The following is a 15,484-nucleotide window of genomic DNA, read 5'->3' as shown; positions in this document are numbered from 1 at the left end:
TTGTTCGGGAGGCTGGAAGTCATCAAGTCTGTGTTCGAGACGGTTCGTGATGACCCTTGAAAACAGCTTATAGACATGGCTCAGAAGCGTGATGGGTCTGTAGTTCTTCAATAGGCTGTTATCACCTTTTTTGAAAAACAGCACCACCTCGCCTCTATTCCATGTTTCAGGCGTTTTGCCCTCGCACAAGACGGAATTAAAGAGCTTCTGGAGGACTTTAAGTACCGGTGTTCCACCCGCTCTCAGAAGCTCTGAAGTGATTCCGTCTTTGCCCGGCGCCTTGTTGTTCTTAAGCTGCTTCAGGGCCATCCTAATCTCGTACAGACTGATGTCCGGGATATCTTCGGTATAATGTCGGGACAGCTTGGCTCTTGGATCTCCTACCAAGCTGTCGACGGGCTTTGCGATCGAAGTGTATAACTGTCCATAGAACCTCTCGATCTCGCCTAAAACCTCCGCTTTGCTCGACGCTATGCTGCCATCTTCCCGTTTCAGCTTCGTCAGCTGGCTTTGCCCAATAGACTTGTCCTTTGCGAACACTTTGGAGCCTTGGTTTCGCTCAATAGTCTCTTTAATACGGTTAGTATTAAAGAGACGCAGATCATGTCGCAAGGACTTAGATATACGTCTATTGAGTTGCCTATATGACTTCGCGTCATCGGGAGACTGCAACTTTAGCGAGCGTCGTTCAGCCATGAGGTTTAAGGTTTGCTCGGTCAATTTCTGAGGTCTATCTTTACGGCGGGGTCTAAAAAACTTAGACCCTACTGTGTGGACAGTTTCCACTAGCCCGTCGTTGATTTCGTCCACTGAAGCCAAGTTCTCTAGGCAAGCAAAGCGGGTTGCAAAAGTGTATCTACTTAATATTGCATGTGATAAATAAGTAGATTTACGAGTAGACCAAGAAAAGTCTGCATTGATAACCTACGCAGTGCAAGTGTTATTTTAAACGTCAAACTTCTTTGAAATTATGACGTATCAAAATCGCTGCCGACTTTTCATGGTCTAACTCTATTAATGACTTGAGTTTAACGAGAATGAAGAACAACTTGCGAACCATCGCAATAACAGTTTGGTGCGTGTCAGATAGAGGGTGCTGTTTACCATTTTCCTCGTGTACCATATTCGCAAGACATCCGTTTGCTCATACCCCTCAAGCGAGTCCGTATGTCCAAATGCTGACCCAAATAACACGAGCCAAGATAACACCTGATGCTGTTATGCGATAATGCACAATAATAGCGAAGAGGGGATTTCAAGTTTAAATAAAAAGAAACGGCGCCGCGCCGGTGAGAGTGACAGTGCATCGCGAGTCGCACGCGCACCGCCGCGCGAGAAAGTTTACAAGTTTTGGCGCCAACGTTCCGAATTCAAAAAACACTTTTGCTTTTTAAATCAGGAACAATCTGGCAGTGTTGTGTCTCGCTCTGTCGTACTGGGTTGGATAGTGACGTGTGTAATTAGTGACTTTCGCTGTTTGGACAGGATGATGCGTTATATGAAGGTAAGGCTTGTTTACACGGTTAATTGCTCGCGATTAATTTCTTTATAAGTGCCAATCTGATATGGAAAGTTGGGGAAATGAATATGTACTGATTGATTTGATTATACAATTGGATTCTAGTTTAACAAATATTATATTTGTCCATATTATTTAATAGTAAAAGATAAGATGAAAAATAAATAAAGAGAAAGATAAGATAAATAAAATATTATTTCTAATAGTAACAAATTGTTAAACACTAAAAAAGTTTTTTTATGTATTTAGCTTAACAAAACACACCAAAATAGCATCGCTCAGTAAAAGGCAAACATAACTACTTCTAAATCGAAAATTGGTATAAAACAAAAATAAAATAAATTAACGTAATTTTAATTAAGATTTCAAAAAATAAAAAGTACCATGGGCTGACAGATCTGATAACATATAGGTATTACCGACGTAATAGCAGAAAACAAAACAATAACAAGTATATCTGAGAGAAATAAATATATTTGAGAGCTAACGGTTAAAGTTATTTACTTACATCAGGAAGTGAATTGTTTTTTCAAATCTTTGAATATCTACTCTACGTACCTGGTATTAAATTTATTTTTTTGCGTGAAATACATTTCATTTAATGTAATCTTGTATAATTATTTTTAATATTTAAAATATTAAATGGTATCCCTCTTACGTTCCGTCTATCATGCTCAATAATGATTAAGTAACAAACATATATTTTATTTAAGTAGGCACGTGTTTCATTTGTATTTCATTTAATGTTCAAATTAATCGCTTTAATAACCTATACTTATTTACATAATAATCCATTAATACTGTATGTAAGTATAGTCTACTTGTCTAAATGTATAATTCTTTCTAGTCGCAACGATCGTTCGGCGAAGTGAAACATTTCTCTACAATTCTTCATTTACGTATTGTAGTATTGTTTCTACATAATTATATAATAAATGTTACCTAGGGCGCGATTCGAACTTTGAGATATCGCGCCGTTATACATTCACTAGATATGAAATAGTGAAGATATGTGACGTTCCACGGAAAAAGGTACCTTATGGCGGCTGGCGCTTACGCTTATAACGCCGCTCCAATATTCAGTCAGGGCAATGGTACCTTTTGCCGTGGAACGTCACATATCTTTACTATATCTTATCTAGTGCATCTCTATTTCATTTCCCGAATCGCGCCGTTAGATCGATCTCAAAATGTGGGGACAACAGATATTGTCATTGAAGTGTAATTCAAAGATTACAATTCATTAAGTTTCCTTACACTAGCTTATGTATTTTAGCGCGGCAGTTTTTACACGACTGCCCAAACAAAAAGAGTGTATTGTGTTCAGCGTTCATGTTTGTATGTATGTGAGTTTCTTTATTCCACCATAACTTCTGAATGCCTTAACCGATTTAGATGTATGATATGTCATTAGAATCCTTACGTCATCCCGGGTGACATAGGCTATATGACGTCATTATAAAAACAATATGGCGGACGTAATACACAATATTGAGTGACGTTTAGAAAAAAAAATCTTCCAAACCTATCGAGTGGGGTCTCAAAATGAAGAGCTTTGAAAGGCGATTTAAAATATATATGCAACATACGCGCTTAAATCTTATTTTGGTTAAATAAGGATTTACAAAATGTGCTAAGAAAAATAAATTCTTCTATCTTATTTAGTGAGCTATCAAATAAAAGGGTATTTACCGCTGATCATAAAAATATATACAAATCATCCATATGACTTGTATAGGTATATTTTTATAAAGTAATTTTAGGAACTAAATCGCCCTATTGAAATCTAAACGTGTGAACTTCGATTTAAGCGATAGGGTTTGAATAATACTAAATGAGTCGGGCATAGCACGACATACGTGGCGCGCTGCACGTGGTCCAAAACCAGGCGCCTTCGACCTTCTCATACTAAAAGAGCCGGGCGTAGCCCGACGTTGTGACACGTTTTACGCTTACCAAAGCCGGGCGCCTTCGGCGCCCTCAAGGACCAAAATGATAGCTAGTGAAGTGGACTGTATGATGAATTGGTGATATAATGGAAACACGCAGATTTTATACAAATATTATAAATAATTTATTTATGAAAGAACAACAAGACCTTAATAGATAGGCGGTGACAGGCAGACTGATTGTCAAACACAAATTAAAATACTTCACAAACAATACGTTCGAAGGAGGCCGCGTGCCAGCCAGTCGCCAACATACCGGACCCCCAGTGGAACACTAACCACTGGTGGCTACTGGCTGAGGCGCGGCCTTCATCAGGATAAGTTTCCGGGCCGGTCTGCGCAGCATGCCCCCTCTGGTGTGGACGTCTGCCACGCGGACCGCTCCGTCAGGTCCTAGGTAGACCTTTGCTACCCTTCCTAGTGGCCACAAACCACGAGGGAGGGTAGGATCGGCGATCAGCACCACGTCACCCTCACTAAGGTTCCGCGAGTTGTTGTTGGGTCCCCTTGTACGTAGCATCGGTAGGTATTCCCGTAGCCATCGTGCCCAAAACTGATCTGCTAGGCGCAGCGTTCTCCGCCAGTCACATCGTCGAGATAGGTCTGCGTCTGTCAGTGACGTGGTCCATGGGACGACTGATGAGGAGCCGAGGATAAAATGGAATGGTGTCAACGCCTCTGGCGCATCTGGGGAAGACGGGACGTATGTAAGTGGCCTGGAGTTCACAATTGATTCAGCCTCGAGTAGGAGTGTTGACAGGACCTCTTCCTTCAGTGGTTGATTTATTAGGCAGGATCTGAGGGCTGCTTTTACCGTCCGTACAAGCCGCTCCCAGGCGCCGCCCATGAACGGAGATGCCGGTGGGATGAAGCGCCAGTCAATTTTGTGGTTAGTGGCGTATTCTACGACCGAGTTGTCATGTAGGGAGCGCAGTTCGCGGGAAAAGCCAACAAAGTTAGTCCCGTTATCGGAAAATATGGTGGTGGGCGATCCTCGGCGAGCAATGAAGCGTCTGAGGCTCATTATAGCGCTATCTGCAGTGAGTGAGTAGGTACATCAAGGTCCCCCGACTGCAATTGAAATTAAATGTACACGTATACCTACAGTCACGGACATAAATGTGCATAGCCCTTTGTACTTACTGTGAATGACCGTGAGTGTATATTTACATTCCAATTTAGATTCATAAAATTATGTGACTAACATATTAACATTATTTTTAGCTTTTCAGTTCGATTTAAAATGCAGCAGTCGTGTTTTTAATTTTTTAATTAATTTATTTTTCATTAATAAATATATACTACAGGAAACATTCTTATAAATATAAACACAGTATCTATATTGTTTTTAATAGTGCGTGTTATATTGATGAATTATTGCGTGTTGCATGAGCAATTAATATTTTAAGTGAATAAAACTTGCGTGATTTAGCTACGCTTTGATCTAGTTGATTGGTTAAAGTTTTCAAGTCGTTGGAAGGTACCTAACAGATGCTCTCTTATGCGTGCCAAACCCTTTCCGTAATAATGTTATTACCGGTCTAACGTGAGTCATCCTTAATGCGAAAATTACGTACCTACTGAACAAGTCATATATTTACCTAAATCATAAATATATCCCATAATGCATGCGTCCATCGCCAAAGAATCAGAGGGCCTGCGCGAACACCGAAATTCGCAAATTGCGGGTATATTTCTCTTTTACTCCAATTAAGGCGTAATTAGAGTGACAGAAAAAAAATGTCCACAAATTGAAAACTTCGGTATTTGCGGTCGGTAGGTCCTCACATCAGCCAAAAATGATCCGCAACTGATAAAAGCTCTATATCACTATTAGCAGCATTCCATGAATTTGTCTACCGTTTGTTCCGTACAAACGCGAATTTTCTGAAGATTTGCAGGTATAAGAGTTTCCTTTTCTATGACAAATGGTCAATAATATGCACAGAAAAATGATCGCTTGCTTTATATACAAAAAAAGTCGCAACACAGGAAATAAAATGCGTTTGTACGGCCCGTGGAATGCTCTATTACCGCCGCACCGTATCATTCTTTACGATTTCCGCCAGATCCCCAATCCATCTTACCTTTCTACTCTTCCACAATGACTATTGACTATTATTTTTACCATTGTTAAAATAAACTTCAATAGACAAATGATATAGTTTACACCCTCATAGTCCGGCCGTTGACATCGTTGCGTCGAACGAAAGTGAGTTCGTCTTGCTTTCTGAGCCCATGTGTTCAAATTATAACTATTACAGCATTTGTTTATATTGACGTGTGTCGTTGAGGCATATATTTTCCTATGCAACTGACCATTACCGTGGCTGGTTGTTAGATAAAAATTACACAGGAACTGAACGGTTGAGCAATGTGATTTTTAAAGGTCTCAATGCAGTTTCAAGTCTAATGCTTGCCGCTTTGGAATGTTTTCCTTTTCATTTTTTTTCATTTCCCGGAGTTCTACAGAAGTTGCGACACTCGCTTGTTTTTACATACAATAGTTGCCATTATTATACAATATTTTACAAACAACAATTGCCATTAGCAAACTTGTCGATAGCTTTTTCCTTTTCTCTATTTTGAGCAAAAGGTTTGCCTACGGAGTCTGAGCTATAGAAAATCACAATGTGGATGGCAATAGTGACAACTGATTTTGTATAGTCACCTGCAATAAATAATACGTTACTCTTCGAAGGTCGCAAAACCATTTGACACGCTCTTTTATGGCTCTACAAATAAGATCGTGTCAGATATGAATGAATGAATGAATTAAATATTATTTTCAGGCAACTATTGGCCCATAGATAAATACCTTAAAACTAGCATACATATTATGTATTACAAAATATATCTTAAAACTAAAAACACAATTATGGCTGCGATGCAGTTCGCGACCCCGCAGTGTCAGGGAGCCGGCCGCGGAACCGCCGGAACTTGACACCCTTCGGCCAAAACTCCTTCTTGGTGAAGGTCGCTAGATGTTCAGTCGGAACGCTCAGTCAGCACAAGAGAATTAAAATTCACACTGTGTCGAGATTCCAACTTAACGACCCTCAGGATGAATCCGGACTTGGCTCGTACATACTTTACGATCTCCTCGACCTTCGTAAGGTAGTGTAATCGGGACACATACAGCAGTGTCGTCGGTGTTGCAGGACGCAGCAAATGGTTAGGTCAAGTCAGTGCGGTACCGCACTGATTCGAACGAGCTGACTTCTTTCTCCTCTCTACCTTTTTGAAGCCATCTCTGTCGCATCCCGACTCTTTTAGATATATTTGCGGCCTTTTGCTGTATGAAGATTTACGACAACATTAATGACAATTCGCTTCTATGAATGAGTAAATGCTTATTGAGATAAAATGAACTACAGTAGGTATCTAACTCGTAGCACGATGTGCACTTTGAATATAATATAACTATACAAACAAACATAATAAAGAAATAGAGGCCACATAGTTTAGCAAAGTTGCATGCACTTAGTGTTAAAAAGCTTACATATGACCCATGATTCAGATGTAATTAACATGTAAATCGGCTAAAAATCACGCAATCACAAACCAGCTTACATCCGGATAGAAGAAAGGTCAGCCTGTGAATCCTATTCAAGACTACCTAACCTAAACTACCTACCTACTGTACCTACTTTCGCAAACGCTCAAAATGCATCATCAGTCACTAAAGATGATCTACGAGTGTTATCTTGGCTAGTACCCCTGTGAATTCTATTCAAGATTATCCAACCAAAAGTAGCGTTGGTAGAAACTCGAGTCAACTGAGTCTGAATTTGAAGAACTCAGCTCGTTTTTGCGAAAATCGGCGCTTAAAAAACTTACGAGTCTTTTAAGTCCCGAGTCGAGTCCTTTGTTGAGTCTTTTTTAAGAGCAACTCAAAAGGACTCTCGAGTGTCCGAATAAAGACTCCGTCAATACTTTTGTAGGTTTTTCTAAAAAACAGTTAATAAATTAGCGTTATATTATATCAATCGTATGATATGTGTACCTTATTCACGAATTTTACATAAAGATAATGCGTTTTGAATTTTTTTGTAAAAAAAATCAAGAGGTCTCTGAAAAGAACTCCAGTCTTTACAAAAGACTAGGGTAACTAACAAGTTGAGAAGAACTCTAATTTAGGCTTAATTATGAGTCTCAAAAACTGAGTCCATTCTTGAAACAGAGGACTCAAAGGACTCGAGGCTTAACTAACACTAACCTAAAGACGGCAATACGTCGTTACGTCAGTTAAGACGCAACGCAAACGCAAACTTCACATCAGTCAGTGAAAACGATGTAAGTAAGTACGATTGTCAGTTTGGATAGGCCCACTGTGAATCATAGTTAAGACTACCTATTCAAACTTAAACATGTGTTGCCTTGCGCAAACGCACAAAACGCACCATCAGACACCGAAGACGAGCCGACAAAGACCAGAAATGCATTTCCTTCCTCTCGCAAACCGGTTAGGATAAAGATCTTCAAAATAACGTGTGACCGAGATACCTAACAATGTGTCATATTATATAATGTAAATTGTTTACGACAATTGCTCTCGCTGTTTGGGTACGGTTTGGGACTGCGTTAACGTGCTGGCAAATTGTTATGTCATCAGAGTTGTGAAGTTACTTTTGGAATATAATATATAGTGGGTATAGCCCGACATACTTTAATGTCTTTAGTGATATGTTCTTTGTGCTAAATTGAGTTTAAATAGACATGACGTAGTTTTACTTAGTAATTTTACCTTCTAATACACCGTTAATTTCAAGGATGTATTCCTTAGCTTTAAATTAAGTTAATTTATAAATGACACCCTTTTTCTAATCAACTCTGTTTTGAAGATACATAATCAATATTTTTTATCTGTTAAGACTTTTACAAGCGTGTACATGTGGCCTAGGGTCTGTTTATAATATAATTGATTAGTGTTTACTGTTTAGTAAGAGTTCGTACATTTGCTGCTAAACGTACTATTTCGGACGATCAAAGTGGTATTTCCGCGTCTATTATGAGAAAAGCATCTAGTTTACAAATCTCGACCTAAATAGGAATTACCAGCCGTGTTACATCACTGGGCTGGCAACACCAGATTTCCTGGCCTTTATAGCAATATATCATTGCTTTCGAGCAAAACTTGCTTGCGGTTACTCGTAAAATGAGCTTTGGCGCGCAGATTTTTACCGATACATATTTCCCGTTCTCCTAATATGACGCCATTACTAAGTAATGGCTAGTGGCTATGCTAAGTACGAGTATTATACTTAGTATAACGTACTGTATGACGACAGACTGGGCTCATTTTAGAGGTGTTTGCGTGTTTGTGGTACAAGTATAATGTACAAATACAAATACAAATGCGTTTATTTCATTACTTTTTACATAAGTTCTTAGGTATAGTGTATAAGTATGTGTCATATTATTATGACAAGGTGTGTTATTTCAATCGCATCCCAAACCTGAATGAGGCAAAAGCCAATATAAGCGCTCTCTGTTTACGAATCCCGAGGTTACGGTATATTGGTGTCTGAAAACTCTGTTCACTTGCGTCCGCGCAACCGACGGAAACAGGACCTGCAGTTTGTAGTATTACTAGATTTACTAGTATTTACCTACTAATAAACTACGTCACCAATTGCAATGAGTGTTGTGGGGTTATTGACTACCACGGCAAAACCAGGTTTTTTCGACCGCAAATAGTGTTTTACACATTGGATTGGCGATACACGATGGCATATTAAAAAAAAAAATTTTTAGTAGCCTAAGTATATATATTGATGATTATTGGTGCAATAAAGAATATTTACTTACTTACTTACTTATATTGAGGAAACCGGACTAATCCCGTAAAGGTTTAAACCCTCTGGGTTGGAAGGTCAGATGGCAGTCGCTTTCGTAAAATCTAGTGCCTACGCCAATTCTCGGGATAAGTTGCCAAGCGGACACAGGATCCCATGAGCCGTGGCAAAAAAGCCGGGAAAGAAGAAGGGTAAATTGACGAGCGTCTACAGTTTTATTAGACCCACTTGCACCATTCTACTAACCCGAGGATAACCGGTTAAACCTGGAGTTACCATGGTTACCAGTACATTTTGATATTAGATTATTAGGTTTAACCGCTTAACTCAGGGTTAGTGGGATGGTGCAAGTGGGCCTTAGAGGGTTTTCTGATTTAAGTAAAATAACCCAGAGCACGATAAACTCCAATGCAGACATAAGTAATGCAGAAAACCGGTCGAGAGGAGACACGGCCGCTTTCTTTCTTTACTATGCGTTAATGGACACCAGAGGCCATTTACACTTGCAGAACTACATATATGCTTAATCACTTTTCTGCAAACAAAAGCCCTCTAGCTCTAGAAAATAGTGTGTGGTCTTTTTTTGTTTAACATTCTCAGTTTGCCATGCTCTTTTATTCAACGTTCTCAGTTTTTTCCGTCTCTCCTGTCGTTTAGGAATCTCCACAAATTTAATATGGTATTCACAAATATTAATTAGCACAGTAAAGTCAGCTAGGTTTACACCTGGGACATGTGTGACAGATTGGGTAAATGCGCATTAGGGTAATGGATAAGCTGAATAGGTATAATCTCGATAAGGATGCATTTACCCTGACACCCAATTCTAAAACTGAAAAATCTTAAGTAATTGATTTTACAATGTTTTTGCTTTATTTGTTTGATGATCAACAAGTAATCTACAATCCCTGCCAATGCTAATACACTTCGACCCATGGGGATCTTGACCCATGGGGGCCGCCCCCTCACAGCAGCTTTTCTCCTACATAAGAGCTTTTTTGGCCATCTCCATGAGTCGGATATCGGAGCTCAACGGCAGAGCTCTGAATTCCTTCGATTTCAGATAGCCTGCTCCAAAGACTTTCTTTCTCTGTCTGGCGAGGGTGTGACATTTGCATATTAGTACTGTCTCTTTCTCGTCGCCACACATTCGACAATCGGCGTTGTCAGAGTGCCCCATCTTGGTCAAAACTCCTTCCTCCTCCTCCGATTGAGGGGGACTTAAATCTTCTCGAGGCAGAGGTGTAGGGTTGGAGCCGATGTATTAGCTTTATTTGACGTTCATAAGCGCATTGTAATTTGCCTAATAAACTATCTTTATCTTCTTTATCTTTGGCCGTGTGGTGACCTGTAAACACCCCAGCGTGCGTAAGTTCCAATAGTTCACGCTCCGTAACGTAGCGTAACTAGTTATCTCTATCACTCTTCCATATTTGTGTGACAAGAGACAGTTGCGTTTCGTCCACTACGGAGTTAACGATTGGCATCTACGCACCTTGTTATAATAACCGTTATAGTATCTTGTAACTGCACAATTTCCAGTATTTACCAATTAAGTAAAACCTTACTGACGCTGTCAAGCCTCGCGTAAGCATCAATTTGTATTTCAAAAAATGTCTCAAAAGGAAACCGGCTATTTGTCGTGGTTACAATTTTACGCGTGTATGGCCACGGTGATTGGTGCTCGTATGGTTTTTTATGACAACCTAGAATTTTGCACATACTTACACATGTTTGTCTTGTTATTTCTTCAGATATCTACACTAGTATTAACAGTGAAAAAACTAAACTAAAAATGTGTTGTTTAGTTCAATATACCGAGTTATTAAGGTGGATCATTACTAACCTAAAGTTAAGATCTGTAACTAACCCTTTTTCTGCAAATAAATATGAATCTGAATCTGAATCTGAATATAATATAGCAATCATTTCAACTAACTAATCATTTCACTAGCAGGTCATTGAAATACCAAAGTTAGGTACATTACTCGTAAATAGTAATTAATTATCACGCTAGCAAGTTGAACGCATCGGTGTGATCTATTTTGATTCTAACGGTTTATGAATTTGAACTCAATTTTTGTTTTTCCATAACAAATCTAGATTAAATTCATAACCTTCTTATATACCTAATCAGAATAAGTCACCGGACTAAAATTAAAGTGTTATCTATTAATTACACAAATCTAACACAAAACAACAATCGTCAACATCCAACGGTAACAAACGAATCTAAATAAATGCCGTTTCGTTCCACGCTTAACATTATAAACACGGCTGCATTCTATTCGATGCGCGTTCCATTTCGCGCGCGCTCGCGCGTGCAATTGAATCATTCGGAACCCCATTGCGAATGAATCGATTTGTTTAGTTATCAGTGACGATGACATTGCGGTTTTTCGTGTACGAATTTGTATTTGTTATAAAGTATGCGTAAAAAATTAAGCAGGCACTATAGACCGACCGCTTATAAATAATAAATAATGAGTCCTCGCCTGCGCGGTACGGGGGCGTCGGGGTAGGACGACTAAGGGTGGCGGGGAAGGTGCGAGCGGGTGTACGCCTGCCGCCCGCACCTTCTCCGCCACCCTTAGGGTCAGTTGCACCGACCACATTTGACAGACTGATCAACGTCAGCCGGCGCGCCCCGGTGCTTTACTATGAAACTTTCCATACATAAAACTTTAGCGAACTCTTTAACGATACGAACAGTTTGGTGCAACCGACCCTTAGTCGTCACTCCCCTTCGCCCCCGTACCGCGTCTTCGTAAGCGGTCGGTCTATAGTAGGCAAGGTCTATATATACCGAGTTATTTTGGTAAGTAGGGATAGACGTCAACTTTAAAAAATATATAGGTAGGCGAGAAGGCGAAGGGTTGATATCCCTTACAAATTATAAATTTCGGTTTCGGTTGTGTAGTTATAAAATGTGCTGCAATGCAGTTGCAAATGAAATGTAACCTTTAACGTGAAGGTAAATTTGCTTTTATGACGCAAAGAAAACTTTGGAAAATCATAGGTGCATGATGGTACCATAAAAAAGGAAAATACGACCGTGAGAATTTTAAAGTAGATATATCAGTCTTTTATATATCAGGAAAACCAAGGAAAAGGTGAACTGTGTGAGAGATGATATGAAAAGAAAGTATGTGAATGAGATGACGGAAGACACAAAGGTATGAAATGAATAAATTTTTCGTTAAACTTTTCAATTTTGATACAAGTTATTATTGCTGACTGTAGTTTTCTTTCAACATATTAATTTCTTACAGTGTTTCTTTGACCAGACAATTCTAATATCAAGGATTATTAATTAAATGTAATATTATTATGCTTATTACTATTAAGTGTAAAGTTCTGAAGGCAATTTCTTTTAATCTTTTACGAGCATAACAACCTCGGAAATCCGTTTATTACCTAAAATAAACTTTCTTTGTAACTTTTATCAGAAAGTTAAATATCGCCAGGCGTGCGGAAAAGCACGATTGTCGGAGAATATGACTGTATTTAAAAGACATTTACTACGGTAATGCCACTGCACTATTATGGAAGTACTAAATACAGTGAAACCTGGTTAAGTGGGACCTGGATAAGTGAGAAACCTCTATAGCTGGGACTCATGGTGCGGTCCCGACACTTTAGCACTGAATTACCTCTGTTACTGAGAAAAAACGAACCTCTATAACTGGGATTCGTTGTTGTGATTTTATAGTCACATTTACCTCTATAATTGAGACAGAGAGTGTATTTTACCTCTTTTACTGAGACTATATTTATAAGATTAGATTTTCCTAATTATTTTTTAGAATTTTATAGGGAATTGACTTCTGTATCTGAGATAACGTCAATCTATGACCTCTCTAACTTGGACTTCATTGAACAATTTCCGTATTCTTACTAACTCTTAGTCTGTCCACAAATTCCGCATTTGCCTAATTGTGTCTAACCAACTTCAAGTTTGATTTAGTTAATTTATGTAAGTAGTTAAAACTATCGAAAAGATAGCTGTAATTTTGTAACACGAAAAAATAAATATTCATTTATTAAATTTCTAATACGCAATGAAGTCCGTATCAAATTTAATAATTTTGAAATATCTATCCTTTGGAGAATCATTCAAAATAAATTCAAAGAAATATTTAAACAGACTTAAAAAATATTTAGGGACAAGGATTATTTTACCTTATTTATTTTTAAAGATAATTACTAAATACCTTATTAACCACCTCTATAACTGAAATATACTCTATTCTCACCTCTATTAATGGAACCCTCTGTAAATGAGACAGAAATTTATTTGTACCTGGCTAACTGGGAGCCTGTGTAAGTGGAAAACCTCTTTAAGTGAGACAAATTTGCTCGTCCCTTGAGATCCCACTTATCCAGGTTTCACTGTATTATATTAAAATGTACCACAAAGGGTATAATTATATAAACGAGCCCTTGAGGCCTACTTGTAGTACTTGTAGAATACATTTTTGAATTTTGTGCAATAAAATTGTAGAAATATAATAAGTACTAGGTTCTATGTTCTACAGATTTATAATGTAAGAAACATGCGAGATATGTGCTTTCGACATAAATGTAGCTTTCTATCACAGAATAATAAAATTGTATGTACAACAATACCATATTATTATTACAATTTAGTAATTGTATAATAAATTTTATTCTCTTTATTTATTTTTCGTCTTAAGTTAGGTTATTTATAATATGAATATAAAAGTAAAATATAAAAACACTTACAAAACAATAAAAAATGCATATAAACACATTATAAAAAACCTAACCTAGGGTGCCGCCGGCACCGTGGCAGGGCCCAAGCTATATATTGTATAATAAATTATTATTAATAATATGGTCACTGTCCAAATTTTGGTAATCATAATACTTATTTCTGACGATATTACTTGTCATGCAATTTACAATGAACTCGCGTTGTGGTTTTATTTTAATCCCATTATGGTTGCCGTTACATCACGAACGCCAGCACACTCATTCTAAATTAATGATGCACAAAAGCTTCTAGCGAATACAATATACATGACAATATGTACAGTCAGCAAAGCTGTTAGCTTGGCACCCCTGCATATAAATATGTATATATGCAGGGTTTTGATACGCAGGCGAGATACTGTGGCGCCACTCCTGTGCAAAGCTGACAGGAGTGCTAAGTTAATAGATTTGACGACCGTGTCTATGTATGTACTACCTATACACATAAATACCTACATAATTTTTCCCCGCATAGCGAATACAACTTAATGCCTTGAAACACTTAACTGACGAAAAAACGCTTCAAACGAAAAGATATAATTCACCATTCCATACCATAGAAAAATAAGTAAGCACAGAGTAGGTTCTAACACCATACTGAAAATAAGTTTTAAGCGAGCTTTGCGAAAACTTATTTATGATAATATTAAAGCTTAAAGTAGATAAGATAAGACCTTTACATATAGTATGGTACGTATAGGTTATATAATGGATGAGTATAACAAAAAATTGTTCATCAACTACTTATTACTAATTCCAACCAAGAAAAAAAAATATTTTAAGTTAATAAAAAATTTAAGCAAGTTTAAAGCTTATTACAAGTATGATTTACCATGCCTTCTATGATCACACATTACAAATATAATCCAAATTAACGTTATTAAGTAACACTCAAAATAATTACATACTTACAAGTCAATCTACCAGTCAACAGTGAGTCAACACAAGGAAACAACTCAAAAGCATGCAATTACTTTGCCATTCTTGCGGACAAAATGCAACTAAAGTGAGCTTTTACTAGCTGTGGTGAAAAATAGGACTGAGTCTTGAGCAACATATTAATGCGAGAGACTGTACGAGTTTAACAATGACTTACACATTTTATTTTAGTAGGTACCTCTTGTAATATGGCATAAAAGATGACACACGTTAGACCGGGCCTTGTCCGGGCCGGAGCTCCCGGCGCTTACTTTTCTATGACATGACAGGCGATCACGTGATGCTTTCCATTGAAAACGATGCGCCGGAAGCTCCGGCCCGGACACGGCCCGGTCTAACGTGAGTAACCCCTAATACTTATATCATCGCCATGATTTCAGACGTAAATAACACGGAATTAAATATTATCTTCAATAACTAATAATTTTACATCCGTCACGACACATAATTGTAAGGAAAACCTGTGGCATACCGCAGACATAAAATACTTAATGTACCAACAT

General features: G+C 38.1%; 1 protein-coding gene across 4 annotated transcripts in view; it reads left to right on the top strand.

Moving 5' to 3' along the window:
• Positions 1 to 1,117: 1,117 nt before the first annotated feature.
• Positions 1,118 to 15,484, top strand: part of LOC134664282 (uncharacterized) — a 49,936-nt gene continuing 35,569 nt past the window's right edge. For 3 of the 4 annotated variants that reach the window (XM_063520837.1, XM_063520838.1, XM_063520840.1), the window contains exon 1: positions 1,118 to 1,504. In XM_063520837.1, the coding sequence (XP_063376907.1) occupies positions 1,229 to 1,504 (276 nt within the window). In that variant the 5' untranslated portion in view covers positions 1,118 to 1,228. The remainder of the gene's footprint in view (positions 1,505 to 15,484) is intronic. The other variant, XM_063520841.1, reaches the window with a different exon arrangement.

This window comes from Cydia fagiglandana, chromosome 5, assembly GCF_963556715.1.
Source record: "Cydia fagiglandana chromosome 5, ilCydFagi1.1, whole genome shotgun sequence".
Taxonomy (NCBI): domain Eukaryota; kingdom Metazoa; phylum Arthropoda; class Insecta; order Lepidoptera; family Tortricidae; genus Cydia; species Cydia fagiglandana.
The sequence above is the reverse complement of the archived record's forward strand: the minus strand, read 5'-3'. Positions and strand labels throughout refer to the sequence as shown.